The sequence below is a fragment of the Balaenoptera physalus genome, assembly GCF_965194825.1.
Source record: "Balaenoptera physalus genome assembly, chromosome: 19".
In the NCBI taxonomy this organism is placed as follows: domain Eukaryota; kingdom Metazoa; phylum Chordata; class Mammalia; order Artiodactyla; family Balaenopteridae; genus Balaenoptera; species Balaenoptera physalus.
In genome coordinates, this window is record NC_138900.1 from 5301073 (window position 1) to 5321436 (window position 20364).

Here is a 20364-nt window from a genome sequence, read left to right on the forward strand (position 1 = left end):
TCAGTCGCTTTCCGTCTCTGCTTCTCCTGATGCCCCTCGCCCACGTATTTACAGGGATGGCGACTGAATAAGATACCCGCCCACCGCCAGACAGCATTTTCCATCCGGTGGAATTTAAGACAGAGGAACACTGGGTGTCACACGGCTGGCCCAGGTCACCTACGCGGGGTGAGGGGAAGGGCTGCCTAGGAAGGGGAGGCCGGGGGAGCCGAAGGACCGGCCTGAGGAGGAGGCGAGGACAGAGGGGCTGGGAGGGAGGGAGGGGGTCTCAGGAGAGGGGCGGGCTCTGCAGAACCCCAGGACCGGGGAGAGGACGCGGCCTGTCCGGGAGCGGGGCGGCCGGTGCTGCCCTCCAGGGGCCGAGAGGGCGAGGCTGGGGGGCGCGAATCCACCTCGTGGAAGGGGACGTTACATGGAGGGGGAGGGAGTAAAGGGTTTTATGGAGGAAAACGACCCTAAAGGCGGTGTCTACGGGAACCGAAGGTCGAAAATCTAAAGGCAGGGACCAGCCTCAGAGCAATTTCAAACCCAAAGGAAAACACAGCCGACCTGTAACGGCGACGTCTGGGTTTACTGCGGCGCAAGCGCAGGTGCGGGGATTTAAGATCCGTAGTGACACCGAGACCCTGAGGATGGAGTATGGGGGAGCCGCGCAGCACAGATTTACACTAGAAAACAGAAACGCCCTGCCGTGTGACCTCCACTCCCTGCCCCCTGCTTCTGGTTCCGTAAGAAACTGCGCCCGCGGAGTTAGAGGCGGGGCTTCCAGGATCGGGGGGCCTGGGCGGGGCGCTAGCGGCGAGGGGCGGGGCGTGGAGAGCCCAGGTCTGCGCAGGGACCCGGAGAGATCGGTCAGGGGGCGGGGCCTGCACGCCACCCACCTGGCTCTGAAGACGTCTTTTTCGGGTTCAGAAATGCTCAAATGTCTTTTGTTCCTTTGTGCAGCAGAGTTCCTCTCTGCTTCAAGTTACTGTCTGCAACGGTTTTAAGGCAAAAGCTTACAGTTGTGTGAAACACTTACGTCGGAAACTGAGATCTTTTCCTCTTGACAAGTTGAAAACGGTTTAAGTCAAAAGCTGTTTTTGCCAGCGGGTGGCTAGAAGTCCTGCTAGTGAGGCTGAAGCAATTCAGCGGTCTGGGAACTCGGGTCTTGGGAGTTTGATGTGAGAAGGTGGTTGGATCCAGGAACATTTCCTGCAATTAAATTTAAGCAGTTTAAGTAAACAAGAAGTAGAGTTCTCTCTGCATTACAGACTAGAATGTGAAATACAAAACTCTCCCTGGGTAGAATGGGCCATTTCATACTGACACCGTACAGCACAGGTTTTTCTGTCTATTCCCCACTCACTCAGGAAGCCAAACTCAGCACTGCTCAGTTGCAGACTCATAGGGACAAGACCTGGGGTCTGAGACTGGAGGACTAAGGCATTTGATAATTTAGCACACTAACCATTGCTTTAAAAAGAGCAATGCATTTTGGGAATTTCCTGGCAGTCCAGTGGCTAGGACTCCACCTTCTCACTGCCGAGGGCCGGGGTTTGATCCTGGTTGGGGAACTAGGATCCTACAAGCCGCCCGGTGCGGCAAAAAAATGAGTAACACATTTTATTATTTTTTTAAAATAAATTTACTTTTGGCAGCTTTGGGTCTTCGTTGCTGTGCACGGGCTTTCTCTAGTTGCAGCGAGAGGGGACTACTCTTCTTTGCGGTGCGCGGGCTTCTCATTCCGGTGGCTTCTCTTGTTGCGGAGCACAGGCTCTAGGCGCACAGGCTTTAGTAGTTGCAGCACGCAGGCTCAGTAGTTGTGGCGCACAGGCTTAGTTGATCCGCGGCATGTGGGATCTTCCCCGACCACGGATCGAACCCGTGTCCCCTCTGTTGGCAGGCGGATTCTTAACCACTACGCCACCAGGGAAATCCCAACAATACGTTTTAAAACATTGTTATACATTGCATTTTATTTTTTGCTGAAGTGTTTTGACTTTTTAAAACCAGCACCTTCCTCCCCCAATTTTGAGATATAACTGACATAGATCGAGTTTAAGGCGTACAGCAGAATGGTCTGACTTACATATATTGTGAAATGATAACTCCATCATCTCATATAGATACAATAAAAAGAGAAAAGAAAAAATTTCCTTTTAATGAGAACTGCCTTCTTTTTGGCTGCACAGCAGGCAGCACGTGGGATCTCAGTTCCCCAACCAGGGATGAACCCGTGCCCCCTGCACTGGAAGCCCCGAGTCTTAGCCACTGGACCACCAGGGAAGTCCCTGCATTCTTCTTTAAAACAGTTTTTCTGTTCCACACTGGTGAATTACCTTCAAATACCTTTGAGAAAAAGTTGTTTACATCATAATATACTTCAGTCAATAATTCCTAAACATAATGTAACTTCAAATTACTATATGTTCATTTGAGGGTAATTAGGTAGTTGACTTTTATTTAAAAATTATATTTTCTCTCTTTTCTTTGTTCTCTATTTCTGAAAGCTGTGTCAGATGTGGATAACAAAGCAGCCGGTAAAATATAAGGTCTTGAGAAGACACTGGAATTTACTTTCACCAAAATTATCATCAATTTTGCAATATTTCTAAATATTTCTATGTGTATTAACTGATTGAACTAAAGTCCTAAAGGAAGTCTTTCTTCATAGTGCATCTACTATGTACCTGACATTGTCTTATGTGCATTTTCATGTTACAAAAGTTTCAAAATAATCCATTGATTTATGTATTCCTTGGTGTAAGACAGGGAAAAAATGTAAATTAAACATTAAATCTGGGTCACAAAATGTGGATGGAAAAAATAATGCTGAGGAAAAATTGTACTAAAAAAACAAAAGAGGACTTCCCTGGTGGCACAGTGGTTAAGAATCCACCTGCCAATGCAGGGGACATGGGTTCGAGCCCTGGTCCTGGAAGATCCCACATGCCGCGGAGCAACTAAGCCCGTGTGCCACAACTACTGAGCCTGTGCTCTAGAGCCCGCGAGCCACAACTACTGAGCCCATGTGCCACAACTACTGAAGCCTGCGCGCCTAGAGCCCGTGCTCCACAACAAGAAGCCACTGCAATGAGAAGCCCACGCACCGCAACGAAGAGTAGACCCCGCTTGCCGCAACTAGAGAAAGCCCGCATGCAGCAACGAAGACCCAAAGCAGCCAAAATTAAATTTTTTTAAAAAAAGGAATTTTACTATAGCTGACAATGAATCATGCAGCATATTACTTAATACTATAATTTGAAATCAACATCTTAACATCCTATGGAAAGCTGATCTTCTATTAAAATTATTTAGTATTTATTACCCAATAAATATTTCCAAACATTAATGTTCATTAGGCTAGTGTAAAAATATCTTAGGCAATTTATCTAAATAGTAATTTACTAGCATCTTCAACAACCATATTGCACAATGGAACCTATGTGTACAGCAGGAAAAGGAGTGTAATAAATTCATAGCATGAACTAAAGTGTGGTCTTTCCCAACCAAGAAATCAGAAGTGTCAGGAGTAAACATTCAATGTTTCGTTAAACAGTCTGACTGCATTTTTTTTGATGTCTGACTACTGACACCTTGAGAGTTTCAAAACAACCTCTTCCTATGCTGCCTATCTGGGCAGGTTGATAAAAAAAGCTAAGGGCTCATTCTTTTGATACCAACTGGAAGTTCACCATAAGCAGGTACCCTCCCCTCATCCTCATCCAGTAATCACCTTAACAGACCAAGCCAGTCACCATTCCGTTTTGTCAAGCCATTTTTTAAACAGCTTGGAAGTCTACTCTGCTCCCCCTAGAAAGTTTCAGAAGGTAACAAACGTTCTCGTAACACTTTAGCACACGGCCTCATCTGTCTCAACATCCAAACCAAACTTTGGGTGTGGTTCCATCCTGTTCCAGTGGACGACTGCAACTGCAAATGAACAAGAACAAAAATGGTGGGGAGTGAATATGTGAAATTTCTAGTTTATGAAACAAAAAAAGTTCCTATTACATAGTGTTCATTCTAAATTATTTTAGAGTGCTCCAAGCTCAAAAAGAGATTACTTTTAACCTTTTAGTTTTTTATTTCCGAATTTTTTCATTTGTTTGTTATTGCTATTTTCACTTCAGGTAAATCAAGGTGCATACTATGGGCTTTATTTGGGCACAAAAGAGGACATCAGGAAACATTACATGGTGCACATATAATATAGTGCACATTCATGAACAGGGGTGTAGGCTTTAGGGGGCCAGAGTCTATAATTGCACTGCTATGGACAGAGTGCGGAGAGAATAACTCAAATGCAAATTATGAATATATAATCCCCAAACTCTATGTTCTTTGAATCCATCATGGAAAGAAATTGTTATAGATTCTTTCAACCTTGAGAGCCTATGGTGCATTGTTCGTTTCCGTTATGAAGTACCGAAGTGGGATAAAACTGTTGGTGGAAGAAACATGATCCATTCAGAGTTATGGAAAAAAACGATAAAAATTTTATTAAAGCACGAGACTTACGATACATTCTGAATAAAACAGTAGCAAAATGTAATGGTAGCAGCTAAATATGAATCATACACATGCACATACTTTTCTGGTCCTTTTGATTACATTTTCCTTTCAAGATAACTGCTCTCTCTTCAATTTCCAATAAGGCTAATTTTTCATTAATCACTGATGCACAACAACTATTGCCAGTCAATGGAGAAAATGACCACCATTTCACCTGTATTATTTCTACCACATAATCAGTACCTAATAACCTGTAACTCTCCTCCCATGAAAAGCCCAAGTCCTTTAATGTCCAATCTGCTCTGTTCATGGTCAGTTGATAGAACATTCTTTCCTAATAACCCACACTGGCCTATCTACAGAAGGGCTCCCTGAACATAATAAGCATGATGAGTCATGTCACAGTTTTACAGTATTCTCTGCCCTTCCCTAATGCTAATTCACACACTACTGAATTTGATAATTTTCTGTTCTTATTTTTCCAGGGAACATGGATGTCAGTGAACCACACCTAATAAAGTCAGCCCCTTCACCTTCTTGATTTCTTCCCAGAGACCATCATGAAACGACTGTAATGAAGGCATAAGTTCAACAGACTTCAACCTTCAGGTTGAAAGTCACGAATAGCAAATGTACTCTTTCAAGAAAACTCAAATATTTAAATATTTTATACACTGAATGGGCCATTTCCGCATGAGTCCTTGCTCCTGTGATAAACATCATGTCGTTGAGTTTTAACAGATTTTGATTTTTAATTATTCTGCACTGTACAATTACCTCAGGCTAATCTCAGAAAACTGAAGACTTAGGTATTCCTAGTATGGTTCCTTGAAGTGCAGTCTGTTGTGAGAAGTGGTGAAGAAATTTACCAACTACTTTTTTTTTTTTAAGATTTTTTTTATGTGGACTTTTTAAAAAATTAATTAATTAATTAATTAATTTATGGCTGTATTGGGTCTTCGTTTCTGTGCGAGGGCTTTCTCTAGCTGTGGCAAGCGGGGGCCACTCTTCATCACGGTGCGCGGGCCTCTCACTATCGCAGCCTCTCTTGTTGTGGAGCACAGGCTCCAGATGCGCAGGCTCAGTAATTGCGGCTCACGGCCCAGTTGCTTCGAGGCATGTGGGATCCTCCCAGACCAGCACCCGAACCCGTGTCCCCTGCATTGGCAGGCAGACTCTCAACCACTGCGCCACCAGGGAAGCCCCACCAACTACTTTTATAAAGATTCTCCCCAATATGAATTGTTTGGTGAATCCTAAGGACACAGTTTCTTAAAGGTATTTCCATGTTAAGTATATCTGTATATTTTCTGTCCTGCATAAATTCTCTCATTATGCCAAAGGCATGCACGTCTGAAGAAGCCTTACAACATTCATTACATTTGTAAGGTTGCTCTCCAACGTAAATCCTCTGATGCTCCATCGTTTTGATCTTTGGGACTCTGCTGTTGCCTCATACTTAACTCAAGTGAAAGCCTTTGCCATGTTTATTGCATTTTAAAGGTGTCCATCCAATATGTTCCCCAACGTTTGATATTTGGATAAAATATCCTTATCACACACACTACACTTGTATGGTTTCACTCCAGAATATAGATCCTGTCACTTGGTGAAAAGTGTGCAGTAAGTTGAAAATTTGCCACATTCATTGCATTTGTTAAGTATGGACTATTTGGTGAACCCTGAGTTTAAGGCAATACCTAAAAGCCTTGCAACACTCAGTACATCTGTAAGGTTCTGTCCAGTATGGATTTTCTGATGACTGGAGAGGTGTGAGCCCCGAGTAAAAGCTTTGCCACAATCACAGCATTTGTAAGGTTTCTCTCCAGAATGAATTCTTTGGTGAATCCTGAGGTAGGATCACTGTCTAAAGGCTTTGCCACACTCAATACATTTGTATGATTTCTCTCCAGTATGAATCTTCTCATGAAGCCTAAGGTGTGAACGCCTGCTAAAAGCCTTGCCACACTCATTACATTTGTAAGGTCTCTCTCCAGTATGAATTCTCTGGTGATTTACAAGGTGTGAATTTTGACTGAAGACTTTGCCACACTCATTACATTTGTATGGTTTCTCTCCAGTATGAATTCTCTGGTGATTTACAAGGTGTGAATTTTGACTGAAGACTTTGCCACACTCATTACATTTGTACGGTTTCTCTCCAGTATGAATTCTCCGATGACTTGCTAGGTGTGAATTTTGACTGAAGAGCTTACCACATACATTGCATTTATATGGTTTCTCTCCAGTATGGATTATCTGATGTGTAGTGAGGTGTGAACCCTGAGTAAAAGCGTTGCCGCACTCACTACATTTGAAAGGCTTCTCTCCAGCATGAATTCTTTGGTGAGTAGTGATGTCAGACCATTGCTGAAAAGTCTTGCCACACTCAATACACCTGTATGGCTTCTCTCCAGTATGAATTCTCTCATGATGCCTAAGATGTGAACTCTTGATAAAAGCCTTGCCACATTCATTACATTTGTAAGATTTCTCTCCAGTATGAATTACCTCATGGTAAGTTAGGCTTGAACGAACAATAAAGGCTTTCCCACACTCATTACATTTGTATGGTTTTTCCCCAGTATGAATTCTCCGATGACTTGCAAGGTGTGAATTCTGACTGAAGACCTTGTCACATACATCGCATTTATATGGTTTCTCTCCTGTATGGATTACCTGATGTCTAGTGAGGTGTGAGCCCTGAGTAAAGGCTTTGCCGCACTCATTACATTTGAAAGGCTTCTCTCCGGCATGAATTCTTTGGTGAATCCTGATGTCAGACCATTGCCTAAAGGCCTTGCCACATTCAATACACCTGTATGGCTTCTCTCCAGTATGAATTCTCTCATGAAGCCTAAGGTTTGAACGTTTGAGGAAAGTCTTCCCACATTCATTACATGGGTAAGGTTTCCCTCCAGTGTGGACTACCTGATGGTTGATTAGGCTTGAATGCACAATAAAGGCTTTGCCACATTCGTCACACTTGTATGGTTTCTCTCCAGCATGACTTTTCTGATGGTCAGCCAGGCTTGAACTTTGGATAAAAGCTTTACCACATTCATTACATTTGTGTGGTTTCTCTCCACTATGAATTCTTTGATGTTTTACAAGTTTGGAACTATGGAAAAAAGCCTTGTCACATTCATTACATTGGTAAGGTTTCTCTCCAGTATGGATTACTTGATGGTTCGTGAGGCTTGAGCACATACTAAAGGCTCTGCCACACTCATTACATTTGTAAGGTTTTTCCCTGTGTGCTTTATGGTCTTGTGTCAGTATTGAAGGATGGATAAAATCATTCCCATACACATTAGAAGTGTTGGTTCCGACACTAGGAGTAATTCTTTGGAGAGCTGAAATTGAGGAACTATTGTTGATGAACTTCTCAACTTGATTACATTCATAAATTTTCCTTTCAGTGTGAAATATCTGCAGTTCATCCTGAAAGCTTAATGCAAGCTTATTTTCAATAGGCTTGTTTCCTGCATCACTTCTACCATGTTGATCTTTTCTATCAGTGAGATTTTCATTACGGGTTACAGGCATTCCTTTGTAATTTCTCTCATCATCTCTCCACTGACACTCAAAGTGATGCATATTTTCTCGGATTTCCCTTAAGTAAAAACCTTTGACTTCATGGCTTTCGTGTCTTCCCAAAATCACTGTCTGGAATATATCTGTTGAATTAGTGTTCTCCTTTGGTTGTAATTTCTTGATAACATGTGTGGGAGAGATATCTACAAGATACAAAATACCATAGGTTTCTTATTAATTACGATTCATGAATAAATATTTTATGTAGAAAACATAACATTATACCAAAAATAACACACTGAATGTAGTTAAGAAACTTCCCAACCATGATCTTCACATTTTGAGAAACATTGAAGAAACAGGATTCTTTAATAAAGAAAGTGTGATCACATGTAATTAAAATTAATTTTAGGGTAGCCTCATTTCAAGCAATCTATGATAAAAACACTCACATTGTGCAAACTTATGTTTAGCTCTCAAAAAACGGCTAATCCCATGACCAAAACCCCAAAGCACATACCAACTGACTGTAACTGAGGAGAAATAGATCAGACATATTTTCTGCATACTAATTATACCTAATCTGCATACAGTGTTTACATACTTATGCTATCAATACATAAATAAATGACAAAAAGTAGACAATATATTGTAATGGTAAATAATCCAAATCAAGCTTATCCAACAGAAAACGTAAATAAAAACAAATACAGCGCTGAGAAAAAGAAGAATTTAATAAAACAATGTTTAAAAAATGAAATATTCTTCTAAATACCTGTTATAAAAGTATCAGTACCCATGAAGAATAGGCATTTTATAACATTAACAAGTACATGTCAATTATATTGCATAATACATTCTGAAAGACCATCAATTGTAAATCACAATAAAAATTAATAAAAAGGGACTTCCCTGGTGGTCCAGTGGTAAAGAAATCGCCTTCCAATGCAGGGGATGCAGGTTCGATCCCTGGTCAGGGAACTGAGATCTCACATGCCACGGGGCAACTAAGCCCACGTGCCACAACTACTGAGCTCACGCGCCTCAACTAGAGCCCACATGCCGCAAACTACAGAACCCACGTGCTCTGGAGCCCACTCCACAGCTAGAGAAGAGAAAAACCTGCATGCCACAACTAGAGAGAAGCCCACACGCCACAACAAACACCGCAACGAAAATCCCATGTGCCGCAACAAAAACCCGATGCAGCCAAATAAATAAATAAATAAATAAATATTTTTTTAAAAGATTAATAAATGCACTATTCTAGTAACCCATGATAAAACGAGCAGTAATAAGTAACCATGTTATAGAATATCATATTCTATGGAACGCTAAACACTCCCCCTTAAGAATAAAGAAAAGACTTTTACTCCAGAAAGAACACACAATATGAAAACTGTAAAATGTGTTGAGATAACTGACTCCTAAAATATCAGGTCAGGAAAATATATGGCATTATAAAGAATAAGAACTGAAGAAAGAAGTCGGAAGTCACATGATTTCATGACTGCTGTTATATAACAGCCAAGCAGAGCAATTCCCTCTCTATGCAATGCCCTTTAATTCTCCAGTTCATTGTCCCCAAAATATATGTAATATGAAGTGTGTGCTTTAAAAAATCTATGATCTAAGGTCAGAGACAACATTGTTGAGAACAAGTTGCAAAATAAAAAATTACAAAGTATAATGCAGACAAAGGGATATCGCATAACAAACATGAGAGAAAGTTGATATATCTAATTAAATAACAGTAACTTATGAGTCTTTCCATAAATGTGCAATATTATAAGCCATCTGACAGTACTTATTTGTTTTAAAAGCCTGCGGTAAACTACCATTATTTTTCAAATAAGGGAGGTAGACTTAGAGGGTTTATGTACATAACCCCAATTTACACAGAAAGTAAGAGAAACAGGAGTGTGATGGTGGAGTTCCCTGGTGGTCTAGTGGTTAGGATTCAGCACTGTCACTGCTGTGGCCCAGGTTCAATCCCTGGTCAGGGAACTGAGATCCCACATGCTGCCCGGTATGGCCAAAATAAATTTAAAAAAATAAAAATAAATTAAAAAAAATAAATTAAAAAGACTATCTTTTCAAGATACATGCACCCCTATTATAAATAGTAGCACTATTTACAATAGCCAAGACATGAAAACAACCTAAATGTCCATCGACAGATGAATGGATAAGGATGTGGTACATATATACAATAGAATACTATAAAAAGCCATAAGAAAGAATAAGATAATGCCATTTGCAGCAACTTGAATGGACCTAGAGATTCTCATACTAAGCAAAGTAAGTCAGAAAGAGAAAGACAAATACCATATGATATCACTTATATGTGGAATCTAAAATACAGCACAAATGAACAGATCTATGAAACAGAAACAGACTCACAGACATAGAGAACAGACTTGTGGTTGCCAAGGGTGGGTGGGTGGGAGGGGACAAATTGGGAGTTTGGGATTAGCAAATGGAAACTACTACGTTTATATAGGATGGATAAACAACAAGATCCTACTGTATAGCACAGGGAACTATATTCAATATCTTATAATAAACTATATGGAAAAGAATAGATATGTAGGAACTTCCCTGGCGGTCCAGTGGTTAAGACTTCACCTTCCAATGCAGGGGGTGCGGGTTCGATCCCTGGTCAGGGAACTAGGATCCCACATACCTCGTGGCCAAAAAACGAAAACATAAAACAGAAGCAATATTGTAACAAATTCAATGAAGACTTTAAAAATGGTCCACAACAACAACAAAAAAGAATAGATATGTATAACTGAATCACTCTGCTGTACAGCAGAAATTAACATGACTTTGTAAATCAACTATACTTCAGTAAAATTTGTTTAAAAAGACTATCTTTTCAAAATATTCTGGACGAAGGGTAGGATTTAGGGAAACTGCTGATGAGCCACATCACCATCACTAAAGAAGGAAATAGTGTAAAATATATAAAAGAATGTTCATTCCCCAATTCAACCCTCCCACACACTGCAAATATAAAACAAAGAACACTAGGCGTATCATCGTTCAGCTTCGTAAGCTCAGTCATTAAGATGCTTCAAAATAATATGTGTTGAGGAAGGATGAACAATGGCACTTACAGGGGACGAAAAATGTGGTATGGACAATAGTTTAGTCAACAGCCTCAGAAATACGAGGATATGAACTTGGACAATGTTGTTCCCAGGAGAAATTCCTGTATTATTTAGTGTGGCTCAGATGGCATGATCACCAGTATATGTGATCAACGCTGTCATGGTGCCCTCGAGAGATGCTCCACTGACAGTCCTCAAAGACCAGAAAACTGGAAACACTTATCAGTCAGGCTCTTGTGTACCTTCCAACTCAGTATCCTGGGACATGCTGACCACTCTACTGAGTGGCTTCAAGTGGTGCTTCTGTATGTAGCAGGATAACGTTGCAACATACTACTCAAAGTGTTCTCCCTCAAGAGTTTTCTGTCAGCAAATAAACCCACCCCACAGGAGAGTCCCAAGAGTCTGTCTATCCCCCAAAAGTGGATTGTCACAGCAAAAAAACAGAGGATGAAATCTCAGATCCCAGGAATGTGTATTTCAAAAGCAAGTTTCAGAGGCAAAATCATGCAAATTTAACACAGTATGAAATCAGGGAAGAGTTTACATTCCCAGATCAGATAGAGCAGTGGAAGAATGAGAAAAATATAAGATATGGGGGTCAGATATTGTAGGATCTTGACATAGGACTGTGTGTTCTACCCACAGACACAAAGCTAAGAGCCTGAAAGGCTGACATATAATCCTCATGTAGGATTTGGGATCAAAAAAGAGGACCACTCTGCCCACTGTCTTTATAGTTTTCTTAAGTAACAATCACAGATGATCCAACGCACGTCCCACTACACACCCCCAAGCTGTGTGGCAAAAATGGAACAAAAGGAAGGTCTGAGGGATCTAAACAGGCAGACGGGGCTTGAGACAGCTCCATGCAGGTTCTGGGGTGACAGACGGAATCAAAGAGCAGCCAGTGTTTTCTCATCTTCTGATTAGGTCTCCCAAGTACAGCAAATGGAGATGGAACCAGGATAGGTCCACGTGTTACCACTACAGAGGTGTCAGCTCTTACCTATATGGGCTAAGAACTGAGCAACCAATGAAATCAAGTTCAGAAGGGGAGACAAACCTCTGTAAAACATCCCGTCCCACGCTCCTCAAAGTCAGGGACCAAAGAGTTCACAGGGGCCAGGTGGCAGAGTGTAGATCATGAGAAAAACTTTGCCTTTGTCTCTGTAGGAGCTGCAGTCCCACTGGAGAGTGAAAGAATACATTTTACATGTTGACAGACAGACTGATAAGTTGGGGAGAAGAAAAATTTCCTCTGAGAACTCAAATAATAAAAAAAACTTCTGTAGTCCCATAGAACTCTCCCACTTGGGGAAGAGTTTCCCCAAAACTGTTAATGGTGTGGCCTCCTCTCTGTCCATCTGAGATCTGACCTGTGTCCACATTTTTGATAATTTTCCACCCCTTTGGTTTTTTTTCCACTATTTTCACTTCCCTCTCCAGAGTCCAGCGCTCTTTCCCTTACACTAAAATGGAGATAATAATAATCAGGTCAGAAACAGTAATTACTGCTAATTGCAAGAAAGGAAGATCATGTGCTGTGTCATTTCCAGAATGCCAGCTCTTTGTTCAGCTAATGTGTGAGGACATTACAGATGGGTCTAGGAAAATATTTCACAAATTCATCCACTGCTTGCCCCCTCCTGAATGCAATAAGGAACAGTGTAATATACAGACATCTAGCTCTCTTTCAAGGACTACTGAATCAAAAACACAGGGGTAGCAGAGAGGGAAGTGGATATTCTAAGTTCGCTATAAGGCTTTATGCCTATTTAAGCTCTGGAACCACCCTTGATGTATCATAACACGGGCAGATCACATGAAGAAAGGCAAGTTCAAAGTCCTCACGCCACATTATGAAACTTTTCATGTCTGAGTCAACAGGGCTTTGATCTCAGTCAAGCAAAGGCAGGGGCTCCCAAGAGGCACATGAGGGAAAATGCAAAGATACCCAAGGACAGATCCCAACTTCAGAGGGAAGTTATCCTCACCCAGGTAGAGCAGGTTCCTGTAGGTCTCCAGCATCACGTCCCTGTACAAGGCCCTCTGACCAGGGTCCAGGCATTCCCACTCCTCCTGAGAGAATTTGATGGCCACATCCTCGAAGGCCAACCGTTCCTGAAATGAAAACACATTTTCACCAAAGAGCCCTGAGGAGAGTTCTTATCTGCATACAAAATGAGAAGAAGAGAGACGGGTAAGGATCGATTCAGTTGAAGTATGTATTCTGACAGATCCATGTAAAGGTATTTGGGGCACATTATGCCTCTCTAATTTCTTATGCTTTTCCATAGGAGATTATGATAGCCTCCAAATCAATGTGGATTTCTCATTTTTCTGTATGATACATGAAATACACAAATAAAAATTCAACACTGAGTCGTCTATACAGAAGTGTTAAAGAAAGGTCGGAATCTAAAAACCGTGATGACGATAACAGCAATGACCACAAGTTTCTGAACACTTCCTACATGTTACGTGTTCCTCTAAATGCTCTACCTGAATTAACTTGTTATCAATGTAACAGCTCATTAGAGAAAGATGTTTCCATTCTACAGAGTAGAAAACTGTGTCACAGATGGAATCTAAGGCTACTCTAGATTCAGAGATTAGCAAATGCAAAGAAGGAAGAAGAAACAGAACAATCAACCAAGAACATCACTTTACCTGAGAAAGAGCCATTTCTGACTCCTTTTCTTTCCTCTTCCTCCTCTTCCGGGCTTCTTCCTCAGACAATATGAGTCTTTAGAGGTCGATCTTGAAAGTGGAAAACATGCTGTTGAATGCTTGGAGTCAACACACCCCCTTCCTGAGTCACCACCACACACACAGGGAAGACCTCAGCACGTGGAACAGACAGTCCCCTGCTGCCCACTGTCCCAGGAGGGGCTCAGGACAGTAAACTCCCACACAGAGACCAACACAGGAGTTTCTCCACACTTTCCTTCAGATCAGGCTCCCCTCCTGGTGAGGCCCCCACGTACACAGCAGCAGCGGGCACCTCAGCTGGACCCGACAATCCCCTGCAGGTCACAGACCAGCCCTGATCCACCCCCACGCAGAGCAGAGCCCCTCAGCCTCAGCCCAGATCCCAGCCCTCAGGAACGGGGGGACCCAGAGTCACAATGCTCAGTGATGGATACACCAGGGCACCTTAAGTATCACTGAGGCTGGGCCCCGCACAGACTTTGTGAAGCGGAATCTCTGGTCAGGTAACAAAGGTATTTGCAAAATGCCTCATCGCTGTCATGTGCAGCCTGGATGAGCGACCCTTGGAGGGGGCAAGCCTGGCACACCTTGCACCTTCTCCTTTTCCAGCTTTATCGAGGTATAACTGACAAATAAATATTGTGTACATTTAAGACGTACAATGTGATAGCTGACACATGCATATACTGTGAAATAATTACCCAAATGAACTTCTGCCTCTTCCCCAAAATAGCTGGAATAATCTTCTCACTTGTTAGTGCATGAAATTACCCCAGCCCATAAAAACTCATCACCCCCACAGCCTGGAGCCACTTTCACCTTCTGAGACAACCACATCCTGCCTATGGAATGTGCATCTCTCTCTTTTTCTTTTTTTTTTTTAATTTATTAATTTATTTATTTTTATTTTTGGCTGTGTTGGGTCTTCGTTTCTGTGCGAGGGCTTTCTCTAGTTGTGGCGAGCGGGGGCCACTCTTCATCGCGGTGCGCGGGCCTCTCACTATCGCGGCCTCTCTTGTTGCAGAGCACAGGCTCCAGACGTGCAGGCTCAGTAGTTGTGGCCCACGGGCCCAGCTGCTCCGCGGCATGTGGGATCTTCCCAGACCAGAGCTCGAACCCGTGTCCCCTGCATTGGCAGGCAGACTCTCAACCACTGCACCACCAGGGAAGCCCGAGAACGTTTTATTTTAAAGATGAAAGACAGAGTGTATAAAAAGTTGTGGGAGGGACTTCCCTGGTGGTCCAGTGGCTAAGACTTCACCTTCCAATGCAGGGGGTGTGGGTTTGATCCCTGGTTGGAGAGCTAAGATCCCACCTGTTTTGCAGCCAAAAAACATAAAAGAGAAGCCAAACCAAATATTGTACCAAATTCAATAATGACTTTGAAAGTGGTCCACATCAAAAAAAAAATCTTAAAAAAAAAAAAAAAACAAGTTGTGGGGTGCATGTGTGTGTGCATCTTTGTAAGTGTTTAAGATAGACAATGCTACCATGTTTGTATACTGATCAAAGTAACTTCCAAGAAGTAAAAACACATCATGCGGGACTTCCTTGGTGGCGCAGTGGTTAAGAATCCACCTGCCAATGCAGGGGACACGGGTTCGAGCCCTGGTCCGGGAAGATCCCACATGCCGTGGAGCAACTAAGCCCGTGTGCCACAACTACTGAGCCTGCGCTCTAGAGCCCGTGAGCCACAACTACTGAGCCCACGTGCCACAACTACTGAACCTATGCACCTAGAGCCCGAGCTCCGCAACAAGAGAAGCCACCACAATGAGAAGCCCGCGCACCGCAACGAAGAGTAGCCCCCGCTCGCTACAACTAGAGAAAGCCCGCATGCAGCAACAAAGACCCAATGCAGCCTAAATAAATTTATTTGTTTATTTATTTATTTATTTATTTATTTAAAAAAAAAAAAAAACCCACATGATGCCACACCGTCCTGACCCTGAGAGTGGGGCTGGGAACTGTGGTACAATTTCAGCGTCAGCCGCAGCCAGGAGCAGGGACAGACTTCACAGTCGATACTGAGGAGAGAACACAGGCCCTGAGGCAGATGGGTGAGCCAGTTAGAGGAGGTCTCTTCCCTTCGCTCCAGGGGCTCCATGAAGAAGAAACAGGGTCTCTGAGAGGAAAGATGGGAGAGGATGAACTGGGCTGGTGAGGGCCTGTAAAGGAAAGGTATGCAGCAGACACAGGGAACGTGAGGGGACAGAGCTGGGAACCTGAAGTGAGACCGGTCAGTCTGGGGCTGTGCTTTTCTCCAGCGGTGACGAGCCCCACGGGGACAGCAGAGGAGGCACAGCTGGGTGTGATGGGGATGCCAGGAGGGCAAGGAAGTGGAGGGTCACAGGAGAATGAGTGCACCCGTCCTTTGCTTTGGGGCATCTGACTTGCACGGCTGTGAGTAAGTGACAGGGTGTGCTTGGCTCCATCGTTTTTTTGTTTGTTTCTTTGGCTGCACCACGTGGCATGCGGGATGTTAGGTCCCCGACGAGGGACTGAACCCGTGCCCCCAGCAGTGGAAGCTCGGACTCTTAACCACTGGACCACCAGGGAATTAATTCACTGTCTCCATCATTTAAAAATAACCCGCATGAACTTCGGAATATTACTCAGCCATAAAAAAGAATAAAATAATGCCATTTGCAGCAACATGGATGGACCTAGAGATTCTCATACTGAGTGAAGTCAGAGAAAGACAAATACCATATGATATTGCTTATATGTGGAATCCAAAAAAAGGCTACAAATGAACTTATCTACACAACCAAAACAGAGTTACAAATGTAGAAAATAAACTTATGGTTACCGGAAGGTAAGGCGGGGGGAGGGATAAATTGGAAGATTGGGATTGACACAGACACATTACTATATATAAAATAGATAACTAATAAGGACCTACTGTATAGCACAGGGAACTCTACTCAATACTCTGTAATGGCCTATATGGGAAAGGAATCTAAAAAAGAGTGGATATATGTATTTGTATAACAGATTCACTTTGCTGTACACCTGAAACTAACACAACATTGTAAATCAATTATACCCCAATAAAAATTAAAAATAACAACCCGCATGAGGTAGAGGAGTATATTCCATTAGTGCACCATTTTTTATCCCCAGTGTAAACCAAGACAAAAAGCCTGGAATATGGTATACACTCCACATGTAGTGAATAAATGAATGAGAAGGACACAAAATTACACTAGTACCCACTCTGCCATAGTCTTCACTTTGTGGGACAGATGTGTGCAGGGGTCATTTGCCCTGGAAAGAGTGAGGAGGGAGCTGACCAGGAACAGCAGAGGCGGGGAGAGCCAAGGGTCCTCCATGCAGACAATGCTCCTTGCCCTCAAAAGGTGCAAAGGACAAGCGTGGTTCAACTAGAAGCACAGTGAGCTCATCCAAGGGGTAGCCGCCTGCGGCTGACCAGACCGATCTGGGCAATAGGAAGGCTAAAATTGGGAATTCCCTGGCGGTCCAGTGGTTAGGACTCAATGCTTTCACTGCCGTGGGCCTGGGTTCAATCCCTGGTTGGGGAATGAAGATCCCACAAGCCGCACAGTGTGGCCAAATAAATAAATAAATAAATAAATAAAATGAAACAAAATCAATAGAAAAAGCAGAAGCCTCTTGGCTGCCTAGACCCTAATATGGAGAGGAGTTCTTGGAATCTAAGGTTTCTCACTCTGCAATGACATTAGCTTAAAAAAATCACAGCCTGAAATCCTGACTTGACTGGGTTGGTTGGATTGTGCAAAGCAACAGCAGAAGCAGAGCAGGAAGCTGGTGTCTGACAGAACAGCAGAGGGGAAGCTGGAAGACCTGAGGGAGGAAACGCAGGCAAGGGACAGACAAACCACTTCTCTTCCTCAAGTCTCCTACTTGGGAAACCACCATCACTGCCATCCTAGAGAAGACAGTGAAGACATGTGTATGTAGGGTGAGTGTGTGCTGGGTAGGAAGACAAGATCCTTTCTCTAAATGTGGCCCCACTAGCTCACCCCCTTCTGTTCTGCTGACTGCTGAGCACTGGGTCACCGGGTGAGTATGAACAGAGCTTTTCCTTCTTCTAGTTCCTGAGCCTTCCTGCTGCTACTAGGGCTCTAAATCCCCAAACACCGCTCCCCTTCCTGTCTCCAAATTCCCTTCCCAGAACGCAGTGGCCCTCCTCCTTGGAGAAATATACTCGTTCCACAGTTAGTTTAAAACACCTTGCCCCTCCCCTCCACAGCTTCCTTTTGACTGTAGAGTGTGTGTGTGTGTGTGTGTGTGTGTGTGTGTGCGTGTGTGCATGTGTTCTGGGACAGGCAAGGAGCGATAGCAGACTAACCGCCACTGGCCTGGCAGGAAGACAGCAGCAGCTGCACCTTTCCAAGGATGAGACACTGTACTGCAGGTCTCTGTGGTGTTGATTACCCTTGATTGTCTGAACAATCTTTCCACAAGTTAAGGACACCTCTCGCCCTTCTCAAGTTGTATCCTCCCCCGGTAGGCCCTCCCTAATGAAAACTTTCTGCCATATGAGTCTTAAGACCCAACGTTTCCCTCCTTGACTCAAATCGACAGACTTCCATGGGGTCTGACACACTCCCCAGAGACTGCGTAACGATCGCCTTCTGCTATGCAATCCCACAAAACATTCCAAGCCCCGATGACTCAGGCATTCACGATGGACTGATACTCATGAAGGCGTCCAAAAACCACTAGGCTTGACACCATATTTTCATTCACAGTGACCCCAGCCCAAGCACTGTCACCTCCAAAATCTACTAATAAAAGAGAGATTTATCCAAAACTGCAATGAGGTACCACCTCACACCAGTCAGAACAGCCATCATTAAAAAGTCTACAGGGCTTCCCTGGTGGCGCAGTGGTTAAGAATCCGCCTGCCAATGCAGGGGACGTGGGTTCGAGCCCTGCAGGTCTGGGAAGATCCCACATGCCGCGGAGCAACTAAGCCCGAGTACCACAACTACTGAAGCCCGCACGCCTAGAGCCCGTGCTCTGCAGCAAGAGAAGCCACCACAACGAGAAGCCCTCGCACTGCAACGAAGACCCAACACAACCAAAAATAAATAAATAAATAAATAAATTTATAAATAGGCATATCATTTAAGAAAAAAAAAAGTCTACAAATAACAAACGCTGCAGACGGTGTGGAGAAAAGGGAAACTTCCTACACTGTTGGTGGGAATGTAAGTCGGTGCAGCCACTGTGGAAAACAGTGTGGAGGTTCCTCAAAAAACGAAAAATAGAATTACCATACGATCCAGCAATCCCACTCCTGCGCATATATCCAGACAAAATTCTAATTCAAAAAAAAAAAAAATGCACCCCTATGTTCATTGCAGCACTATTAACAATAGCCAAGACATGGAAACAACCTAAATGTTCATTGACAGATGAATGGATAAAGAAGATGTGGTACATATACACTATAGAATACTACTCAGCCATAAAAAAGAACTAATGCCATTTGCAGCAACATGGATGTAACTAGAGATTATCGTACTAAGTTAAATAAGTCAGAAAGAGAAAGACAAATACCATATGATATCACTTACATGTGGAATCTAAACCATGACACAAATGAACCTATCTATGAAACAGAATCACGGACACAGAGAACAGACTTGTGGTTGCCAAGGGGGAGGGGATTGGGGGAGGGATGGAGTGGGAGGTTGGGGTTAGCAGATGTAAGCTTTTATATACAGGATGGACAAACAACAAGGTCCTACTGTATAGCACAGGGAACTATACTCAATATCCTATGACAAACCATAATGGAGAAGAATATATTTTTTTAAATGTATATAAAAGAGAGATTTGGGACTTCCCTGGTGGCACAGTGGTTAGGAATCCGCCTGCCCGTGCAGGGGATGTGGGTTTGATCCCTAGTCCAGGAAGATCCCACGTGCCGCGTAGCAACTAAGCCCATGCGCCACAACTGCTGAGCCCGCGTGCCACAGCTACTGAAGCCAGTACTCCTAGAGCCCGTGCTCTGCAACAACAGAAGCCATTGCAATGAGAAGCCAGCGCACCACAACAAAGAGTAGCCCCCACTCGCCGCAACTAGAGATAGCCTGCACGCAGCAACGAAGACCCAACGCAGCCAAAAAATAAATAAATAAAAATTAATTAATTAATTAATTTTTTTTAAAAAAAGAGAGAGAGATTTGTCCAATGATGCACATGCCCCAATGAGACTTCAACATCTTCCCAGGAAACACTCCAAATTCTCTTTTGCATCTTTCAAAATGCATCTGAAACTTTCTTTGTTGCAACCCAAGATACCCCAATATACCAAAGGTAAGACAAAAACTGATCTCTGAGGTGTTCCCTGTAACTACTCTGTGGGTGGCACGATGATTTCTGCCCTCCCAAAAGACCCCACAAAGCTCACTGTGTGGAGTGGATGCTGGGGGGCACCTCCTGGATCCACCCCCCCCAGGACCAAGGCACCCATCCTCCTGCACCCAGAGCTCCCTGTGGG

At 43.3% G+C, this 20364-nt stretch overlaps 1 protein-coding gene across 23 annotated transcripts in view; it reads right to left on the minus strand.

Moving 5' to 3' along the window:
- The window catches only part of LOC309648134 (zinc finger protein 610-like), a 412471-nt gene that overhangs the window by 349667 nt on the left and 42440 nt on the right, over nt 1–20364 (minus strand). For 12 of the 23 annotated variants that reach the window (XM_082436360.1, XM_082436361.1, XM_082436364.1 and 9 more), the window contains 3 exons: nt 13824–13913; nt 13148–13274; nt 5707–8237 (listed from right to left, as the gene is read on the minus strand). In XM_082436360.1, coding sequence (XP_082292486.1) covers nt 6358–8237; nt 13148–13274; nt 13824–13838 — 2022 coding nt within the window. In that variant the 5' untranslated portion in view covers nt 13839–13913 and the 3' untranslated portion in view covers nt 5707–6357. Of the gene's footprint in view, nt 1–5706; nt 8238–8740; nt 12176–12216; nt 12341–13147; nt 13324–13823; nt 13914–20364 lie in introns of those variants that run through there. The other 11 variants (XM_082436344.1, XM_082436350.1, XM_082436351.1 and 8 more) reach the window with 9 other exon arrangements.